The 20,888-nt window shown below is 38.5% G+C and overlaps 1 protein-coding gene across 2 annotated transcripts; it reads right to left on the reverse strand.

Annotated features, from left to right (window-relative positions):
• Positions 1-363: 363 nt before the first annotated feature.
• Positions 364-20,778, reverse strand: disp1 (dispatched homolog 1 (Drosophila)). Of its 2 annotated transcripts, none has more exons than XM_077710805.1 (10): positions 20,610-20,778; positions 8,871-9,582; positions 7,773-7,802; positions 7,521-7,644; positions 6,554-6,681; positions 6,037-6,131; positions 5,780-5,877; positions 3,322-4,911; positions 2,699-2,962; positions 364-2,528 (listed from the first exon to the last, which is right to left on the reverse strand). In XM_077710805.1, exons 2-10 carry the CDS (start codon positions 9,539-9,541, stop codon positions 777-779), a joined length of 4,752 nt encoding a protein of 1,583 aa, XP_077566931.1. In that variant the 5' UTR covers positions 9,542-9,582; positions 20,610-20,778; the 3' UTR covers positions 364-776. The 2 variants fall into 2 exon arrangements, with proteins under 2 accessions (XP_077566931.1, XP_077566932.1); XM_077710806.1 differs by lacking the exon at positions 20,610-20,778 and adding an exon at positions 11,222-11,509.
• Positions 20,779-20,888: the final 110 nt, after the last annotated feature.

Raw genomic sequence — 20,888 nt, forward strand, 5'->3', positions numbered from 1 at the left:
TACATGGCTTTGCGGTGAATCCATTTCATGTCAAACACGTCCGTTTATGCCGACACAAAAAAAAGCTTTCATGAGAAAACCATTGTCCTCAAAAATAAATTTACAAGGTGGAACCAGTTAGATCATACAATGGTCATGTGTAGCGGTGAAACATTGTTGTAATTAATACCTAACATGTACACATATGATGTCTCTGCCCACCCTCTAAAATGTCTGGTATAACCAATTGAAATCACTTTGGAAACTGCAATCATATTTGGATATTGACTGAGATGGCCGTTGGAATCTTATATAGAACAAATCACACTAAAAGTAAACTGGAGTCCAACTTTGAATCCTCCCAATTAGTTAAAGCCAGGAATCATGTATTAGTCAATTGAATGAGCCCAGGCTTATATATAATACAATTATAGGTTGGAACCTTGACACATTTTAGGATCTAAACTAGGGTATTTGTTGAGGAATAGGACAACAGCCTTAAATGAGACGTTTTAATTACATAAAACAAATTCCATTAGGTACATTCATTGCACAGGGTGAAATGTCATGGGTCACGTGTTCAAATTTTAAAGCATTTAATAGCAAATATGCTATTTTACCTGTCTGTGCAAATGTCTGCATAAAACCAATACCAAGAAAGAAAACATTGTTAATGATTAAGAATACAGTTCAACCATTGTCTAGAAAATATGTAGTGGGCAAGTGTGACTGTGTACAACCCCACTGAGGCACTCAGTATCACAGTGCTCCAAATACAGTAAAAGTGTACTTATGTCCTAACATAAGCTTTCACAAGATTGATTGCTGTCTATTAAAATGGGGGGCTGAATTGTTTCACATTTTGGTATGTTTAACTCTGATGGCGAGTTGCGCTTTACCTTCAATGCTCTGTTAAAACAGGAAAGTTTCTTTGGAGAAGTAGAATATGCCCCCTCTCGTTTAGAATTGAGTTTGCACTTTTTTAAACGTTCCTTCTTTGGGACACTGGCACTCTCTCGCTGTCTGGGGATTTTACACAAACAATCCTCTTGTGCTGCTGTTTGACTGCACGAATGGTCACAAGCACTGTCTCTCACCTCCACTCCCTGATGTTGACTATCTACATGATCTGATTCCTGTGTGCAGAGGAGGCACTGCTCCTGTGTCACAAGTGGCATGCTGATAACTGGGCTTGATACTTCTATCCGATGATTCTGCTCATGTGCGATAGGTTGAGAACTTTTAAAAGAGGCAGGTTTTTGGGCCGTGCACTGGTTTAAGGGAAAGCATTTGGGGCAATGTTGTTGGTCACCCTCTGGGCTTGCTGCATGGACACAGTAGTTCTTAACATAGCAGCAGGGTGCAGGCATTTGTTTGGGATATCCGACCCTTCCTGGACTGCAGTGGTGCAAGTGGGAAGAAGGACAGGGGAAGTAGTGCTTGCAACAATCAATGTGTGAGGAAACTGGGTCCAGGTTTGTTGCCACATGTTTGCTTGGACCGTTTCCTGTAATGGGGACTCGCTGGGAGAGAGAATGTGAGTCTTGGAAAGGCTGGGGACAGGAATGACTTTTCCAATGGGGGGATTGTTTCTCACATGAAGGGTTTATATTTTGGGAGGACTGGCACTGTGATGGTGTGGGGAGTTTGGATACAAGCCCATTTTCAGGACTGGATCTATCAACCTCCATTGAACTACCATACTGGGTGTGTGAATACTGGGAATTGTATTGGTTAGGGTGCATGTCATCGTAAAGCTGAGCACAACCCTCACGATCCTCTTGTGGTTTGTCTTCGGCATTGTTAATAGATGCTAAAGGCTCTAATTCATAGTGATTTGCCTCTTCAGTCCTGCCGTCCATCTGGTATTTCCCAGAGCCTGAGCTTTTTACTTCAGACGAAGAGCCTTCAGTTGAGTCCTCAATGAAAGCTTGACACTGCATCTTTTTGGGCAGTGGGATCTGGCCACAGTTGCCCTGAGGTCCCAAACAGCGACACATACATTGGAAAAAGAATGTGGCAAAGGCCCAGCTAATGCACATGATTAGCATCATGAAAGTGCCCAGCTGGGTGTACGCCAACACAGTTGAGGGCATCATCATGGCGCCGGCCACAAAGGTTGTCAAGGCAGCCATAGCAATTGCAGAACCCATGCGGCTAAGAGAGAAAATCACCTTTCCCTCCCGGTCAGGCTCAGGAGCGAGCCGGTAGGCCACACCGTAATGGACGGCAAAATCAACAGAAAGTCCAACCGCCACAGAAATGGTAACAGATTCCAAGACATTCAGCTCCCAGCCGAGAAGCACCAGGGAGCCCACGGTGACAAAAATGGTCCCGGCAATGGACAGGATGGCATATAAACTAATGATGATGTTCCATGTGGTTAGGAGCATGACACTGAAGGCTACAGCCACAGACAGTGCCATGGCAATCAGAGTGCCATCAGATAGGCTGTCCTGTAGATCAAAGAATTCCAGGTTGCTGACAAACCAGCCATGATTGAGACCTTCTGGGGCGTGTCGTAACTCCTCAGTTATCCAGGCATCCACCTGGATAATAAAGATGAAATTAATACACTCAGCCCAATGGAACAAGTTATTTGAGGTGAATACTTTATTTTCACCACACATTTTTTAAAAATACTGAAAATATGAATTTTCACAGACAGAAACATTTAAGAATAAACTATTAACACAAACAATAATGACTAGGCTTTTACCTCACAGTAGAACTGGTGCATCCTCTCATAAGCCAGTGTGAAGAGGAAGGTGCTCTTAAACTCCAAAACAATGGCTTTGATGGTGTCATTGATGTCAAATCTAGGTCCGGGGGTCTTGCTATCCAAGTGGTAGTTTGTACTGCGATCAAGCTCCATAATTGCTCTCTTGATGCACAACTCAAAGACTTCCTGCTTGTAGGGGAAGGTAGACTGACTACAACAGGGATAGACAGATGCCTCCTCGCAGTCTTGGTTTTCCATCCACTGTTAAAGTAAAGTGTGGGCAAAGTGAGTTTTTCCAACAATATAGATAGCAATTTAACACTTCAACTGCAAACACTCCTAAATCTAATCTTTTGATGAGCTATTGAGAAAAAAATAACACTTTGTAACTAGATTCAACATTAACATATTCATTATTAAGTGTTTTTGAGGATTTTAACTGATCTCTCGACGACCACAGAAAATTGGAAGCTACAAATAAATTTGGAACCTGCCAAAAGGAAGAATGGATGCTGTTTTTTTATTCAATAGATTATTCCACAGAATTTTAACAGCTAAGTAGGAATGATTAGTTGTAGAATAATTATGCAAAGCTGTTATACTTTAAATGGAGAACTGACCTGCTTGAACGTTTCAATGAAGCAGCTGGTGAAGTCCTGCTCATCTGACTGAAACACAAAACTTTGGTTTCGAAGTTTCTGGCAGAAATGAAGGATCCACAGCTGAGAGGCTGGACTGGCAATGTTGAAGCTACTGTCCAATATCAACTTTCCCTTGTTTTTGGGATTCAGGGGGTCTCCGTTGTCTAGGGGAGTGACACCCCATATTATGGTGATAGGCATGTGAAGATCCTCTCCATGATGGACCCTCTCGAACATGAAAAGTTTCTTGTACTCGGCGTCATAACGCTCGAAAGGATGGGAGGCCCGGAACACTTGAAACTCAGCCAGCTCCAGTGATGGGAGCTTCATCTTTGGATTGACGCAAACAACATATGCTCCGCCCATTGTTAGAGCAAGGAACCAAAAGAGCCAGAGATAACGTAGCTTGATGACGATGCAAGGAAGAACTTTCTCAAAGAAGATTCTTGAGGCTTCTGAGACAGTAAACACAAATTCCTTAGCCTTCCGACAGAGACCTGCCACAATCATCTGGATTCGATAACCAGTTTGCTGAGGTTCGGGCTTAGAACAGGGAAATGTATTTGGCAGGTATCGCTCATGTAACACCACCACAGCTGGGAGCCAGGTGACCATGAGGATGTAATTGACCAAGATGGCTGTTCCAGCGTAGATGCCAAAGCAACGTATTGCAGTGATGTTGCTTACATAGTTGGCAAAAAAAGCAGCAGCAGTGGTGAAACTGGTGACAAACATTGACAAGGCAGCATGCTGTAAAGTCACACTGACAGTTTCTGACAACTCAGCGTGGGGCTTATCAAATTTTGTGTAATTCCATACATCGCAAAGCACAAAGGCGTCATCTGCACCAATACCCACTAGGATGATAAGTGCTGTGAGGTTCATGAAAGGAAAAAACTCAAAGTTGAAAACCATGCGGTATAGAAAATAAGATACAATGAGGGAACTAATTATGGCTATTATTGTCATTAGCGTGATAAAAACTGACCGTGTGTACACACACATGACTAGCAGCACTATAATAATGGCTATAGCTGGGTATACTGTGTCCATAAGAAGGTAGTCCTGAAATAGGTCATGTTTAATTCCAAACTCAATTCCAGTGACTGTGGTGATGCCGTCTGAGGAGTTCCAGTTCTCAAAATTGTCTAAGTAAATGCTCATCATAGACTCTCCTTTCTCTGTGGGTGAAAAGAGCATGCTATACATGAGCACAGGTGGAGGATGTTCCAAGCTTTTTGGACTAAGGAAGTCCTTATCGACAAGGAAATGCATTATTTGGTAGACGGCGTTGTATTTAGTGCACTTTCGAGGCACATTGCCACACTTGAGCTGATCCTTGCGCCTCAGAACCATGTCCCAGCAATCAGGCCCCAGGGTGCCATTGTGGTAGTACTTGGCGCACGAACGTAGAATCTTGAGCGTGTGCGATACGTCACGTTCTGTGATCATTTGGCAAGATGACCTATTTGTGAGGGCTGCTATGTAGTTACCAAGTGTCCAGCTTGGACAGCAGGAAGCATCATTGGTACGCTGACATAGGCTCCAGTAGTCAGGATGAGAGCGTACCTGTAGAAATGGGAAGGAGAGTAGAAAAAGACAATACATTAATAGAAAAAAAAAAAGAACAGAAAAAAAAAATGCAACGCTCCGAGGGAGATGCGGTGAGAAAGAGTGCGCTGAAATCATAAGCAGCATCCCGCGTCTCAGCCACCTGGCTTTCTCGTTTACTCATATCTCAAATTTTGTTTCGTATCTCAAAGCAAATATTTTACTCGTCTTTCAAATTACTCGTATGTTGGGGCACTCGTATGTCAAGGTATTATTGTATATGCATTAAAGCGAAGTGAAAAAAATTTATTTAGTGATTTTTTAAACATTGCCAAGAGTAAATATTGGAGGGCGAATATTGTCGAGGTCGTATATGAGGTGCTCAAATCTACAATTTTCATTAATTGGACTTTTAAAATGAAGCACTCATTTTAAATTTTCATAGTGAATCCAATAAAATAATGTATGGAGTAATAAACAAAGTGCTGGTGCAAACTAATTGCATCAGTGCTGTGAACCTAAGCACAAAAAATACACGGGAGGAAAGGTAACTGAGTGGTTTCAAGCAGGTGTCCATCCTGACCTCTACCGCCCCCAGTTGACAAAATTCCATTGCTACAATGGAAATCTTAAATCTATGCCAATGTTTTACTAACTTTTCCTGCAAAACTACACAATTGGGAGTTTCAGATCAAAAACAGATTCACTAGGAAGTTCTGTGTGAGTTTATGTAAGGAGTTAAATGCCCTTGATTAATAAAAAACATCTTAAGGAAACGGTCAAAAAATTAGGTGCATGAAAACCTAGTTTACTTTTCACATTGAATAAAAATATTTTAACATAATTTACGTCATCACAATAAAACATTCATGTTCCTCATTCCTACCCGAGTGTTGTCTAGATTGCACATGGATTTGATTGCCTGAATACTCCACAAACTCTTGCCCTCAGCAGATGAGAAAACTAGTCTGGAATAGCTGGACCCTGTATGAAGTATAAAGAAGAAATACAGTGATTATTTTTTGCCAATTGCAAACAAAAGCACCAATTAAAGCATTTGCCTGAAATACAATGAAGTGTACATCTTATTAGAAAAACTCACATAAATTTAAATATATTTAGAAATTGCTTCAACAACCTTACCAGGCACATCACAGAAAAACTCCTTGCTAAAGTCCCATTCTGCATGCCGTTTTTCTCTATCAAAGCTGTCTTCGGGCCATTTAGATTCTTGGTGACTAGAAAAGGCAAACATTACTATAATTAGATGAGACAATTTTCCTTGAAGCTTACAGTATAGCTACGGTATAAGTATTCAAAAACATTTAAAAAGGAAACTATTACCATGGTAACAATACATGCAACATGTTGCACTGAGAGTAGTTACATTGGATTAAAAAAAGTGTCGTGTAAAGCTAATGTATTTAATTATAACAGACCACAAAAGAAACAAATTCTAATACATAATAAAATAAGTGTAATTACTTTGTTGATAAAAAAATTCTCAGTATATTGCATTAAAACCTTAACACAAGTTTAGCCATGTTAATCTACTAATTGAACCTAGTTCTTATCCACATTACAACACTATTACTGCAGTAAAAACCTGAGTTCGACAAAGAATGTTTGTTTATTCACTGATGCAGCTGTATTCACTTACTTTTTAGCTTGCTCGTCGGCGTATTTGAAGGGATAATTGGCCAGTGTTGCTTTGTAGCCAGTGTTTTTCACCATGTTGTTCCAGGTAACCAGTCGTTGACCAATGGCAGTTCCTCGAGGTTCAAACCCCTTTTGAAGAAATAAAAAAGAAAAGATTAGGAAGAACATAACATATTTGGCTTGTTGGGACAACTGTTCCACCATTAGACAGAATTGCTACTGTGTATATACCCCAAAAAAGTACATTTGAATAGATATGTAAACAATTAAATTAACTGCATTAGGGCAGAGCCTACTTTGCGGTTTTTCAATTTATCACGGCCATGTCTGGTCTACAATATCGATAATTTTGGGATTACTCTGTATAAAGGAGTATTGCAAAATTGAATTTGTAATATTACATGAATTAAGTTATACAATGTAATATTCCAAGATTAAAATCATAATTAAAGAGATAATTTGTAATATGAGATTAAAGTCATTTGGTTGCATATTTTCCTGTTATAGCTGAACTGAAGGGTCAGCAGGCAATGTCATTGTGAAGAATATAATAGAAGAAATTGAAATATTTTATTTCTTTGATCAAAAAGGGTTTGAGAAATACTATTATTTAGACTAATTTGGACAAGACCATCCTCATGAAAACATTTAACAAGTATGTTAACCCGAAAATGGGCAAAAACACATTTTAAGCCACATAAGGTTTCGGAACAGGTTTTAATTTAGTAAGTTATTTTAAACACGGTCAAATAACAACAGCTGTGACCGCTCGTTTATGGCAGCCAAGGCAGCTATCAGAAGTGCACAAAGCCTCATTATAAGAGCCAGATACACCTGGCGAACAATGACCTCTAATAATATAAGTATCGCCTACCCTGTAATGTGAATATTGTGTATGTGCACATCACAATGTTGATGAGGAAGAATTTCTATACTTGTTTTGGTTGAGTTAATTTATGTGTACATACCAAAAGTGGGTCAGAGAAATCCGGGAGGTCAGGAACCAGGACACCCACCAAGGCACACACAACAATGAGCACTGTGCATACACCAAGCACCACCACTGGCCAATCAGCTATTAGCTCAGAATAGCTGAAAATGTCAAACATATACTAGATCATTGATTGTGCTAGATTGTCGATTTCACATCTGAATTACTATTAATCTATGAAAAATCTATAAGAATATTAACATGAGACTTCTTGTTTGGCAGGCCTTACCTTTTGGGGAATCGAAAAGTCCACACAGGGCTGGAAAAAAAAACAGACGGTTACATTTTGACCTGAAGTATGTGCACCAAGCCACAAATATTTCTGCAAGGTAACCTTGATGTGAGAGAGAGAGAGAGAGTGTCCCTTCTTTCTCAGTTTAGGGATGGAAAAATCCTATTTGAACAAATCCTCATCACACATCGGTGATTTAGAGATCAGATCCATACAGTTTGACATACACCATGGTAATAAAATGATAACGGTAATTATCGTCGAATGATTGTCAATAACAATGAAAAACGTTCAATAAAAGTCGATAAATGTGCTGTGTTGTGAACGATAGTTGCGGACCAATGGACGATAGTTCACACTTTGAATTTGATAGATTACAATTCACTGAGAAACAACCATTTTTAATCTAGTTTTGCTGTTGGCCAGGAAAGCAGAGTCCTTAATGAAATTGATGGGGTAGTAGTAAGCTTTGCAGAGAGTGCCCCTGTTTTTTTTTTTACTTCTGGTTTGAAGTTGTATAGTAAAATCTCCCGGAATATTACTCTCCAGGATTGATTTCCTCCTCTGACACAATTTCAATTGTGTATTCTCCTTTGTCACATGATAAAGACGAGACTCAACTCTTTTCCATTTATATACTTGATCTCTGTACCATCATTTTTTTTGGTCTCATCCCGATTGCTCAGTATAATTTGCTTTTTCTCCCCAAAAAACTGTTTGAGTTTGGGGTCATAGAAATGATAGCGTTATATTTGACAGTTGTCCTGGACTATTTTATTATTTTGTAAAAAAAAAAAAAAAAAAAAACATGCCAATTAGATGTTTAATCTGGAGTCGACACATGCAGTCAAAGTATTACATTTTTGCTTTGTTTTGAATCTGGATCCTTCTTTCCTTCTAGTCTCTTTCAGATGTCTCTTTTTTGTGTCAAAATACAATAGAAAATGACGCTAGAAACAGCGAAGACTACTTGACACCCACTGTGCAGACCACTAGAAACTGTTATCAAATGGTTATGCAAGTAGCATGCGATTACAGGCATATTAAATGGATTTACATTGCAAACAACTCATTGGAAAAAAAAAATACACCTACCTAATTCCTGTTGGATGTGTTGAACTTTGTAGGTGTTCCTGCCAGGGCTGGTGATTGTGGTAGTGTAGGCAGTGTGGGGAGGTAGGGTGTGTAAGATTAGGCCGGCAGTGTGAGTAAGTGCAGGCAGGTGGACAACAAGAGCAAGTTCTTTGACTACTAGCTTGAGCAACTAAGGTATGCCTATTGCCTTTGCCTAGAATCTGGAAAAGAGGGCAATCATGCTCACCAGATGGACAGCAAAAAGGGTGAAAATAACATTGCTCGCAGCAGAGCACTGAGGGATGAAGACATGGGGATGGCGTGCTTGAAACATAGCGTTGGGGTTGCGTTTGAGAGTCTGAGACAATGGGGGTTGATGCAATGTCTGTTGGATTGAGGGGGATCGTAAGGGTTCCGTTGTGTTTGGCAATGCCACCATTTTGGGTCGGTCTGTTTGTTTTATGGGTGTGTATTCTCTCCTCTTCTGTTGCTTGCAACTGTCCAGATGCTGCATTCCTGACTGAGGTGTCTTCATCTTCCACTAAAAGGCTGTCACTATTTGAGGGAGCTGTGATAGGCACCTGACCAGTGATAGCTTGAATGCTGGTGATGGATGATGGATTTTCATTGGTAGCAAGAGGATGGTGTCCTTTGCTGGACAGAGGGTCGTCAACTGCTTCGCTCAGGGCCATTGTTCTCTCCCAGTGAGTGAGGCAGGAATACAGTCACTCCTCTGAAACCAGAAAAACGGAAAAATTATTCACATATAGTATAATGATTTAGGGATTGTACCCCAAAGTGGGGTTATTGCAGTTGTGTGAATTGATATTGTTATATATGAGCAACATGAGAAAATGTCCCAAAGATGACTGCCAAAATGCACAGGCCAATTTGGAAGGATTAATAGATTGATTTGATGAATAACCAAAAAATGCCTTTGATTTTTTTTTTTTGTCTGTGTGAGAGCACCTTTAGAAAATCTGGTCTAGAGAACAAGTACACTGATTTAAGTGCTCATTGCATTCCATACTGATGGTTTCTACTTGTGACATGTTACACTTTATATATTTTCTACCTTATATCGTACAAAAAAAAGTATTTGCATCAGAACATCCTCCCTTCACATAATGTTATGGTCACACTGAATATCTTCATCAGAAGATTGATGAACTGGAAAATTTCAGTTGTTCCTACCCGAATTCTAACTGCATTGCTTTAAACAGGGCATGTAAGTTTTAGGGTCCATATAAATAAATCTTGGTAAGTTGTAAAGAGCAATTTTAAGTTGGCACTGCACTACAACACAATTAAGGAAAGAGTTGTGGCTTCTACTTGCTCAAAAAGTTGAAAGTATGGATTGGGTTACTTGCCTTGCAAGGCCACTCCCAAGCCACTAACACATCTTGGAAGAAAAACTGTTGCTATTACCTGCTATTTTAAGATTTTACACTGTTGATTTTGATTTATTTTGCAGACAGACAAACACGACAAACAGAGTAAGGGTGAAATGGTCTTAAAATTACAAAAAATCCAGAGAATTAATTTGGATAAATGCAATATCTGACATTTGACTATTAGAAAATGACAATATTCCTTCAAAACATATTAGATGTTTAACAATTCTCTCTGGGGGGAAAAGACAACAAAACTGAACAATCATGAACAAAATATACATTACCTGCCGACAAAATAAACAAATATATACACACACATACTACATATATGCATACACATAGATACTACATATATACATACACATATACTACATATATGCATACACACACATACATATACATACATGCATGCACACATACATACATATACATACATGCATGCACACATACATACATATACATACATGCATGCACACATACATATACATGCATGCATGCACACATACATATACATGCATGCATACATACAAATACATACATATAAATATATATACACACACGTGCATACATATAAACATATATACACATGCACGTGCATACATATAAACATATATACACATGCACGTGCATACATATAAACATATATACACACATACACGTGCATACATATAAACATATATACACACACGTGTACACACGCATTTACACAAACACACACACACACACACAATGCCAAACAACTTGAATGGCAGACAGTATACCCAATGTACTTCTTTCTTTCAAGAAAGTACTTCATCACAAAATCATAACTTCAAAACAAAACCAATGTCACAAAACACATCTTCACACTAGGACATAATGAATGCACATCACCATGCTTGTACATAAATGTACCGTTTTGAGATTGTCCAACACTTCCACAGGAAAGCGAAAACCAAGCCTGCAAGTGAATCACGCCACTTTTGATTCATAACCTACCGTTGTGGGCTGAGATCCAGCCAAATGCTTAGTTCTTTCAACACGCGGCGCCTAATTGGCGGTACGAAAAATTCATCGCTTGCAGCGAAAATATCCGCAGACGAAAGTAAACACAAACAGCCCGGAAAGACAGAAGCGTGTCAGGCTAGCAAGCGACAGTATGCCCAAACCATCCGTTTTGTAGAGAGGGAGTGAGCCAGTGGGCAGGCTGGTGGGAGGCAGTGGGCTGGGACTATAGGAACCGCAACTCACGGATAGGACAGCCGCAGTTTCTGATTTAACCCGCTCACTACCGCACAACATACACGCACACAGCACAATAGTGTGACAGATCAGTAAAAACTAAAATATCTTTATAACCATGCCATTGCCAAAAAGGAAAATGATGTGACCCACTATAAAATAATCACAGGATATATAAAACATAGAATAAATATGGTAACACACATATATAAGATGTACATGTCCTCTACAACTACCCAGAGAAAACCCATGCAAACCTGGGCGGCTTTATTCCATTTCTTTCTATTCTGTTAAATAGAATAAAAAAATAAGCCATCAGAACCACCTAGATACCACCAGAACTCAGTTTTGCATTATACACCGTTTAGACTGCGACATCAGAATGGAGAATTATGAACATTTCTACTCTGGAAGGAGTTTTGAAATGTTTTCATTTTCAGGCTGCCAAAATCCTGTCTCTGTTGAAACTATTTGGACATCTGGGGGAGTTTTTATTGTAAAGTTTTCGGCCTGTTATGCTGAACATGCAATCTAGTCTAGTTAAAAAAGTTTAAAAAAATATATTACTGATTTTTGTAAGTGTTAAGGGGTGTCACTATGATATTATAATTTAAAATAAACTCTTTAAAGTCAAATTTAGTTTGATATAGTCCATATTTTGGGGGGAAAAAAGCAATTTAGAGGCATGTCTGTCTGGTTTTTATCATTGTGAAACACAAAGATTATATCACAAGTCAGCCAAGAATGAAAAAAGGTACTTGGCGGAGACGAAGAGATTAGTAGAGATGTTTTGCGGCACTTCTAGTCAACATTCTTTTCTGATGTGTTGACTGGCACATCAAAGGTGAGAATGACATCACATACACATGTTCCCTTATAAATTGTCTGGTTTAAAAGGCATACATACGTGGTATGATTTGGAGATGATCACATAATCACCAGTGATTTCAACATTGCAGCTGTTATGTTTATTATTAATTATAATTACTGAAGATATTATTAATTATTATTGATGTAGCGATTGTCATGTATGGACTGGATATCTAAAAAATGTATGCATTTTTGTTTAAATAGATGTTTTTGTAATATAAGAAAGTTAGAAGAAAAATCATTACTCATGTCATTTAATTTAAATTTGAACAGATAAAGGTCTTGTAATGGTTGATGACCTTTTGAAATATTTCATTTGTTTTTCTCTAGTTAGAAAATTATAGTATCTGTCAAAGTGAGACAATCCCAGTTAGAAATTCCCGGAATTTGCAATATAAAATAAAAGTACCATGAAATACTAAGGAAGTAAAAACATATTTAGAGATAGTCATTTCTTCTATTAACGTCATTCTGAATCAAAACTTTATATTACGGCCATACCATTTTAGGAATCATGAGAAAAGTGGACATGGACAAGTTCGAGACATCACCAAGCCCATTAATTAAAGTGAGCTGCTGTTGCTTATTAGGGAAAAATAGCACCCACAGAACTTCTGAAAAGAGTAGTATCACTTTTTCACAGCATTTTGTATGCCATTCTGAAACAGTTTACATCTACGTCTATCTAGTCTCGCCACCTTTTTCCTCCAAAGGCCTGAACCACTTTCATGTCTAGTAAAGGACATGGTTCAATAAGAAATCCTGTCTTTGTTGTCCTTGAGAGGAAGAATAATGTGGGAGGGACTGACCCTAAAACAGATAGTGAACAAAGTGGTATGCAAACAGAAGGTCCTTATCAAGTAGAAGTAGAAAGAGGCAGAAGGAAAGCATTACAAATGAGGGGTACTTAAAAAAACCAAAGAGCGGAGGAAAAGAGATCTTAATTTGCTTGAACAAGTACTGGTGTTTGATCAAACTGCAAACAAAACCGGCTGACAGGGACATTTGGTGAGAAGGATGATTGTCAACTAAGAACAAGAGGAAAGCATTATAAAGTTGTGTGTTTTTACTTCCTTACACATAATGTCCAAGCCCCCAAAACCAGCCATTGACTAGCATTACCCTGAAGGAAAACTGATAAAACTTTACATCCATATGTCAAATTTCTCTGCAGGCCTCTGAAGGTGGGAAACAAGATGAAGCTTGGTAGGAAAATTTTTGTGTGTGTGTTTGAAAATCTTCAAGGGGATATGAGATCACATCCTGCTGTCACCAACCTTCTGAATTTCTAATACACTAAAATATGGGTGGAACGAGAGGGAGGGGTCAGAAGCAAAAATCTAAATATAATTGGGATAGATTGGTAATTAGGCTTATACACACGGAATAGATGTTTTTCAAGAAACTCCCAGTCATTAAAACTTTGTGACCAAGTTATTGCCACCCTTTGCTGCTGAAAAGCTGTTGTAAAAAGCAAAAAGCAAAAAGAAAACCATTACCCACTTTTATGGTAATTTTGTTTTTCTCATTTATATGAAATTACAGTTATTCATCACTAATAATGGGAGTGATAGTAAATGACCAGGCTGATTTTAAAGTAGTAACCATTTTGACTCGCCTTACTCAATAATTAGACTTATTTAACTACAAGTACAAATATCAGTCATTATATGTTAGATTTGATTGGGAATAAGGACCAAATGAAATTGTCTTTAAAAAAGGGCATACTTACTTTTGGGAGATTTTTCCTTTTATGCAAATATTTCTCTTGATGCATCAAACTCCTCATAATCCAATTTTCCAAATATCAAAAGTCTGAGTAGGGAAATTATGAGGAAACCCTCGAAAAAGCACCTATAGACCCTGACCCAAAACTAGCTTTGCACGTGAAGTCGCCAAAGTCTCTTTCCCCTTTGAGATGGCCATTGTTGTAGAGGCTGATAAATATTTACTCTTCCCAGCTTGGCAGGGAAATGAGTGGGAGGGGAAAGAGACCCATTGTGACAAAAAAAGGTCAGAGATGCTGTCAAACTAGCCGGATCTTTCCTTATACAGTAGTATTTAAAATCTCATTAAGATACAGGTCCAATACAGGGGTGTATTTTACTGTAGATCAAATGTCAGTGACGGTTTGAATTCCAGAAAAGGGGGTGGTAAGAAAGAGTAGAAAGACCTGAATACATCAAAAAGAGGGGTAAACAAAACTGACAATGAGAGCAAGATATTGCATGCCAGATTACCAGCTGTAGTCGGTGCAGAAAAGTGAAAAATAACTCACAACACTAGCTTATGCAATTGGGGAGGAGGGGTGCATCTTAAACACATACATCAATTTATAGTGTGTTCTCAATTTGCTCTAAAGTCTGGATTTCCCAGCCGTGTCTGGATCAGGGCAAACTATATCTAGCCACATCTGTCATGTCCCCATTTTCTCCTCCCTAATAGCCTCTTTGAAGTCCCAATGAAATGTAAAGTATGCACTACTTTAATTTTAATGTGCATGTGACAGCAGTGCAAGAGAAAAATAATAGCAACGATTTCATTGTACAAACTTAGAAGTTATGTTGCTGCATTTAGTGACTTTTCCGACCACTGTCAGAATGATTTTTTCACAAATTACGTTTACACGATGGTGATAGTAAAAAGCTACATAGATGTGATCTCAAGAGGCAAATTTTCAGCACCCCTTCACATCTCAAAGGACATACTCATCCTACATAGCAATGTAATCGAGAATTTGACTCAGACCGGAGTGTCAAATGAGCAAACACATAAGAAGACTTACATCTGGATATACCATCTTTTGTGCCCATTGCAAATGTGCTGTCGACCAAAATAGAGCTCATAAGTTTCATATATTCATTCATATGTATTAATCTTCCACATCATGCATCCTCAAAAATGTTTCAGGGGGTTTTCTGGAGCCTAACCCAGCTGACTTGAGGTGAAAGGCAGAGTGCTCCTAGACTGGTCGCCAGTCAGTAGTAGGGTACACAGAGAGACAAATGACTATCCCACTCACAATCATACAGAACAGAATTGAGTCCATATTGTCCATATACTCATGAATTGGCAAAAAAGACGTGATCCCAAAGGCCATTTAATGAGGCAAACATGGAGGCTGTCAGAGGCGTTTTCAAAATTACTACTTAAAATGTATAAATATTACAAACCATTCATTAGGAAGGCTGGTGGAGGTCCCGAGGCATGGGAGGACTGTCCTATGTTTTACAGGTCCACATGATCAAAGTTAAAAAGAGTGTTTTTTGTATGATGTTATGGCTGCCAGGCTTACCACAGTCAACCTAGTGATCATACATTAGACAGTCAACACAGCTGTGAAACAGATAGCTGGCAGGGGGCATAGGAGGGATCAGTGGATACGACAGACTCGTTTATGCTTCTGGAGTCAACAAGTTTAAGGACATTACAAGATATAAATTCTCTATATACCATTATTTCATTTTTACGTTGACCAACTTGCATATCCTGGCCGACTAGATGGAGAGAAATGATGACGTTTTTGGGATTCACTCTAATTTGAACGCTTGAAAATGACAGAAAAACAAAAAATAAAATCATACTTTTTCAGGTTGTTTAAGATGTCGAACCAAAGCAATTCCCTAAATGGTCAAGATTTTTCCAATATATATATATTATATATCATATTTTTGTCAGAATTTCAATATTTATGGATCTGTGTGATTATTGAATGGTTTTTTTCTTGAATACTCATTTAAAGGGTTCTGTAATTTAATTGGTGTAAAAAAAATCTGCGAACGTGGGCCTTTAAACAGTTAAAAATATTTATAGGCTCACGCTAGGACATCTCTTATGGAATTATTTTAGAGTGCCAGGATAATATTCTTTGCCTCTACTTAATTCAAGTGAAGGGGATGAGCAAAGATTCCATTCATTAGTTTTACAATACAAGAGCTCAGCTAAAATGAGACAACTTGACGAATACCTTTCTACATTTCGCATTGAGCCTCTGAAGACACAAACAATCTGTTGATTCAGTGGTGGAATTCTGTCCCTTAAGCCGTTATTTGCTTTAGCAGTAATGACACAAGGAGAGGAATTTGAGAAATGTCTGAGAATAGCAGACTCATTTCCTTCAGACAGACAAGATGGCAATGAAATCTGCTGAAGCTCCAATTAAAAGCTCAATGCACTGCCATAATAATTGTGCCCAGGATTAGAACACTATAAAAAAATAAGGTACCAGCATCACATTATAATTAAAAAATAAGCTTCCTTTACATAATAATACCAAAACTTACAAGATTTCTAAACGAGATATTCCGATTCAGCCAAGAAACAAAGGGAAAAGCCTTCTAAAATGGTAATTTTAAAAGGAAAGACAAGGGTTGATCAAGTGCATCTCCAAAAGCAACATTCTGACAAAAAAAAAATATTTTCATTTTCATTATCTGTAACTGTGGAGTAAAACAAACACATATTTCCAATAAATAGATGAAATGACAATCAGCAGCCATTTTAAATGGAAAAACTTTTTAAGCCAATCAAAATTCAGTAGTACCTCTCCTTACAAAGTGAATTGGTTCCAGAGTTTGTTTCATAAGTTGGATTTTTCGTAATCAGAGCAATTATGTACACCAGATTCACAACTGCTATCAGCAAGTGCACTTAACCACCCATAAATGATCTAGTTATCATAAAATGTAATGTTTAATATCCATAAATAAACCTTTTAATAAAGTCACTAGAATATGAACTGACTTAAATTTTACCTTATTTATCACGTCTAGACTTCTATTTGCACATACCGCGACAGCCATTCCAACTTAAAAGAATGACTGTTTTTTTCTTTTTACTTTAGTACTTTATCAGATTTAGCATCAGCATCATTTAAGTCCGCCACATTGTATATGCGCAGGTCCTGTCAATGCCGTGATTGGATGCGTAGTGTAATTGAATCGTATCCCATGATTTGCTGAACACTTTTGACTCACTGAATTACACAGTAAAATGATAGAGAAAACAAAGTTATATGTACATCTTATTCATTTGCAGTGTGTTCAAAGCACTGGATAGGTTTTCTTCTGTGCTGAGAGTGTGTGAAAAGTAGGAAAGAAAAGGAAAAAAGCAAAGCTCAATTGTTCTTGAAATCCAGACATACTATGAACATCCTGTCCCTGCCAAGTGCAATTATGCAGTGCAGACCACAGCAACCATATAATGGGGATTGGGAATCTGCCAACACCACAGTGAATGTCATTAGTAAATAGACTTAAAAGACAGGCAGGAGGCTTTGCCATAACAATCTGCCCCCAACTGCAAACCAAGGACACAAGCTATGGGCCCAGTTCCATTGATCAAATCTTAAAAGGGCATTTTGTATGTCAATGGAAAAACGTGAAGTACTGCTGGTGAAACCTATCATTCATTATAGAACCAACGACAACAGATGCGTACTAAGAAAATGGAAGCCAAATGGTGCTGTTATATGTCAACTAACCATGTTTGGACATGTGTGCGTGTGCTAAAATAGCCATAATGTTTTTGAGCACTGAAAACAGATACACTTCCAGGCCCAGGGCAGAAAAAAAAAGATAATTTTCCTGCCAAAATAATGTTAAAACTGAATCTGGAGCCAAACCTTCTGGTGTGGATGCCCATTTGATGCTATAAGTATATATGTTGCTGTTGCTTTACGACGAATAAAGCAGGAAGTTTCCAATATGAACCAGATGGCTGAATTGCGATATGTACCGATGTCAATTCAATTTCAATACTATCTCTTTTTTTTTTTATTACTGAAGCCTTACCAGCAATTTGCTTTACTAACACTATGCTAGTACCTATAGTTTCTAAATCAAGCCAAATATTATAAACTGTGGATACTACTGCTTTCAGTGATTAGACCTACAGAGTATACGTATATACTGGTTAAAAAAAAGGAAAGAAAAAACAAATGTTTCTGCGTTCGGCCTAATCGAGCCTTGCAGTAATACTAAGGGCACTGCAGCTGTCACCATTTGTACATACGATATACCGACAGATACCACAAAGGAACAGGTGCTGCGCATTACTGCCACCACCCTGCGGTCAATAGACTTGTCAAAGTGTATCACTATAAAATATGGCAATCTGACTTTTAAATTTCCCAAGGAAGTCTGGATCTTTCCTGAGGAAATGGAGGAGGCACAGTGGGAGAAGACAAATTAATGTTCTTCAGGTGGACAGACTCCCAAGACAGATCAGAATCAATGGAATGCCTTTGAAAGCTGACCTTTTACATTCCCACTGTCTCTTCTGGCTATTGCTTTGTGTTGAGATTGTTCAAATATGAACCACAGATGGAAAATCTTGAACATTTGGCTTTGACATTTTAGTTTTATTGTTTTTGTCAGGGAATGATTATATTCCAAACTAGGAGTTGGCCTTTGAACTCCCTGTGTGACATACACTATGTCTGTTATTTTGCGGGACATGATAATTGGTAGCATTTACAGATCAATTGATATTTTCCCTAAATACACATATGGAAACTCATTGGTTATTGCATTTTACATTACCAAAGCCTATTTGTATAATATGCTGATAAACACTGTGCCTGGAAACACATTTGTAGGGTACAAACCTAGCATTGCAATTGCTTAACTTGCCTAATCTCATGAGCTTTCAGTTACGTTTGGGCGAGAGAATAAGAGTGTAAGTGAGCAGGTTGCGTCACTGGACCTTTCCTTGCTTGTTTAGCTCTTCAGATAAATCCCCAAAGACATCCATGGCCTGTTCCCCCCACAGAGCACAGCCTCATTAGGATGTGTTGTACAAACATTGGAATGCTGACTGGCTAAGGGTGCAATAAGGTCCTTCCCTCCTAGGGACACATGTTTCTTACTGTGGATTGACCCTGTAGTTTTCTACCTTGTCAAATTGCATTTGGCTCATTTGGTGTTCAGCCCAAAAGGTTCAGCACTCATAAAGTCAAACCAAATGTAGGTATGGGAAACGTTCTCAGAAATCTATGACTAAGAGGTACAGAACTGACATTTGGAATTGCACACAACTCATTAGAGTAATGAAAAGGCCAGGTAGGAATTTCCTTAGAAGGTATCAGGTGACCCTGAAAACACTAAGAAAAATTGTACAGTACGATCAGATTAAAATAACTTTCTACCCCCCCAAAAAATTGATTCATATTAATAATGTAAAAGCTATGAAACTCAGCGAGATGCTGATTTGGGCTTCAGTGAAAGTGAATATCACATTTCTTGAAAAATATTGCACATGAATACTTTGAGATACGACGTCATTGCGTTCCGGGTTCGTATGCCGAGTTTATTTACTCGTATCTCAAATGAACTTTTCCCTTAGAAATGAACTAAATACAAATGAATTTTTTTACCACCCTCTGAAAAAACAGCAAAAACAAGATATTACAATGGAAAAATATATTTTTATTGGAGAGTAACAAATAACTATCTAGTGGTTAAAATGTTCAATACTAAAATGAGCCATTCAATGCAACGCCGATCGGGCGCTTTTTGGATGCCACTGCGCTCGTAACAACATAAACATAAATGTAACATGAATGAACTTTGATTCTGATACACTTAAAAATCAGTTATAACTAACTCCGGGCCAGAGGTGGGGGGGACACCCTGAATCAGTGGCTAGCCGACTGCAAGGTACTCTCACACCCATACCTAGAGGCAATTTAGAGAGTCCAATCAGGTTTGGAATTTGGGGGGAAACCAGAGTACCCAGAGGAAACCCACACAGGCCCAGGAAAAACATGCAAACTCCACACATATGGACATGACCTGGATTTTAACCCAGGGCCCCAGAGGTGTGAGGCTGAAATGCTAACCACCCATGTCTCGTATCTCAAGGCAAATATTTGCTCGGAACTTGCATCTCTAATTTCTCGTATGTTGGGGCACTCGTATGGCAAGGTATTACAGTAGATACATTATGGACAGAAGGAGCGTTGATTTCGAGCGCCTATGACGTCACGACTCGACGCACGGCTCTTGTATTAAATCACAGCTGGCTCTCATACTGCGGCGGAACACTGGTTCCTTGAGTTAATCCGGCACACTTCCGATCCCTTCATTACACCGTTAAATTTTCCAAAACGTGAATCGAAAGAAATCATTTTTGATCTTTCCACATTGTTTTTCATGTTTTGTACATTACGCTTCCGATCTAATGTGCAATGTTAGCCTCGGAGAGGAAGGCTCCTCTGATCAAAACAGCTGTCTGTTGTTTTTATGTATAAAACGACCAAAGCTACAATACTCACATTTTTTGGAGAAAAAAATAACGAAGAAGGGCTCATGGGACTGATGGGGAAATAATAATAATATTAATAAGTATAATAATAATAGATGTCTTCTCCTCCAAGATAGTAGCAGTTGCCGGATAAACCCAGTGATGAGGTATCCACTTTCCATGCATCACACCACGCTGGAGTGGGCTGGTCTCCATCTGTATAGATTTAATAAAGATCACAGTGTCCTAAAGTGGGAGACTGCGCCGTAAGTATCTAATAGCCATCTTGCGTCGGGATATTTTTCTTAAG

The sequence above is a fragment of the Stigmatopora nigra genome, chromosome 2, assembly GCF_051989575.1.
Source record: "Stigmatopora nigra isolate UIUO_SnigA chromosome 2, RoL_Snig_1.1, whole genome shotgun sequence".
Classification (NCBI taxonomy): Eukaryota; Metazoa; Chordata; class Actinopteri; order Syngnathiformes; family Syngnathidae; genus Stigmatopora; species Stigmatopora nigra.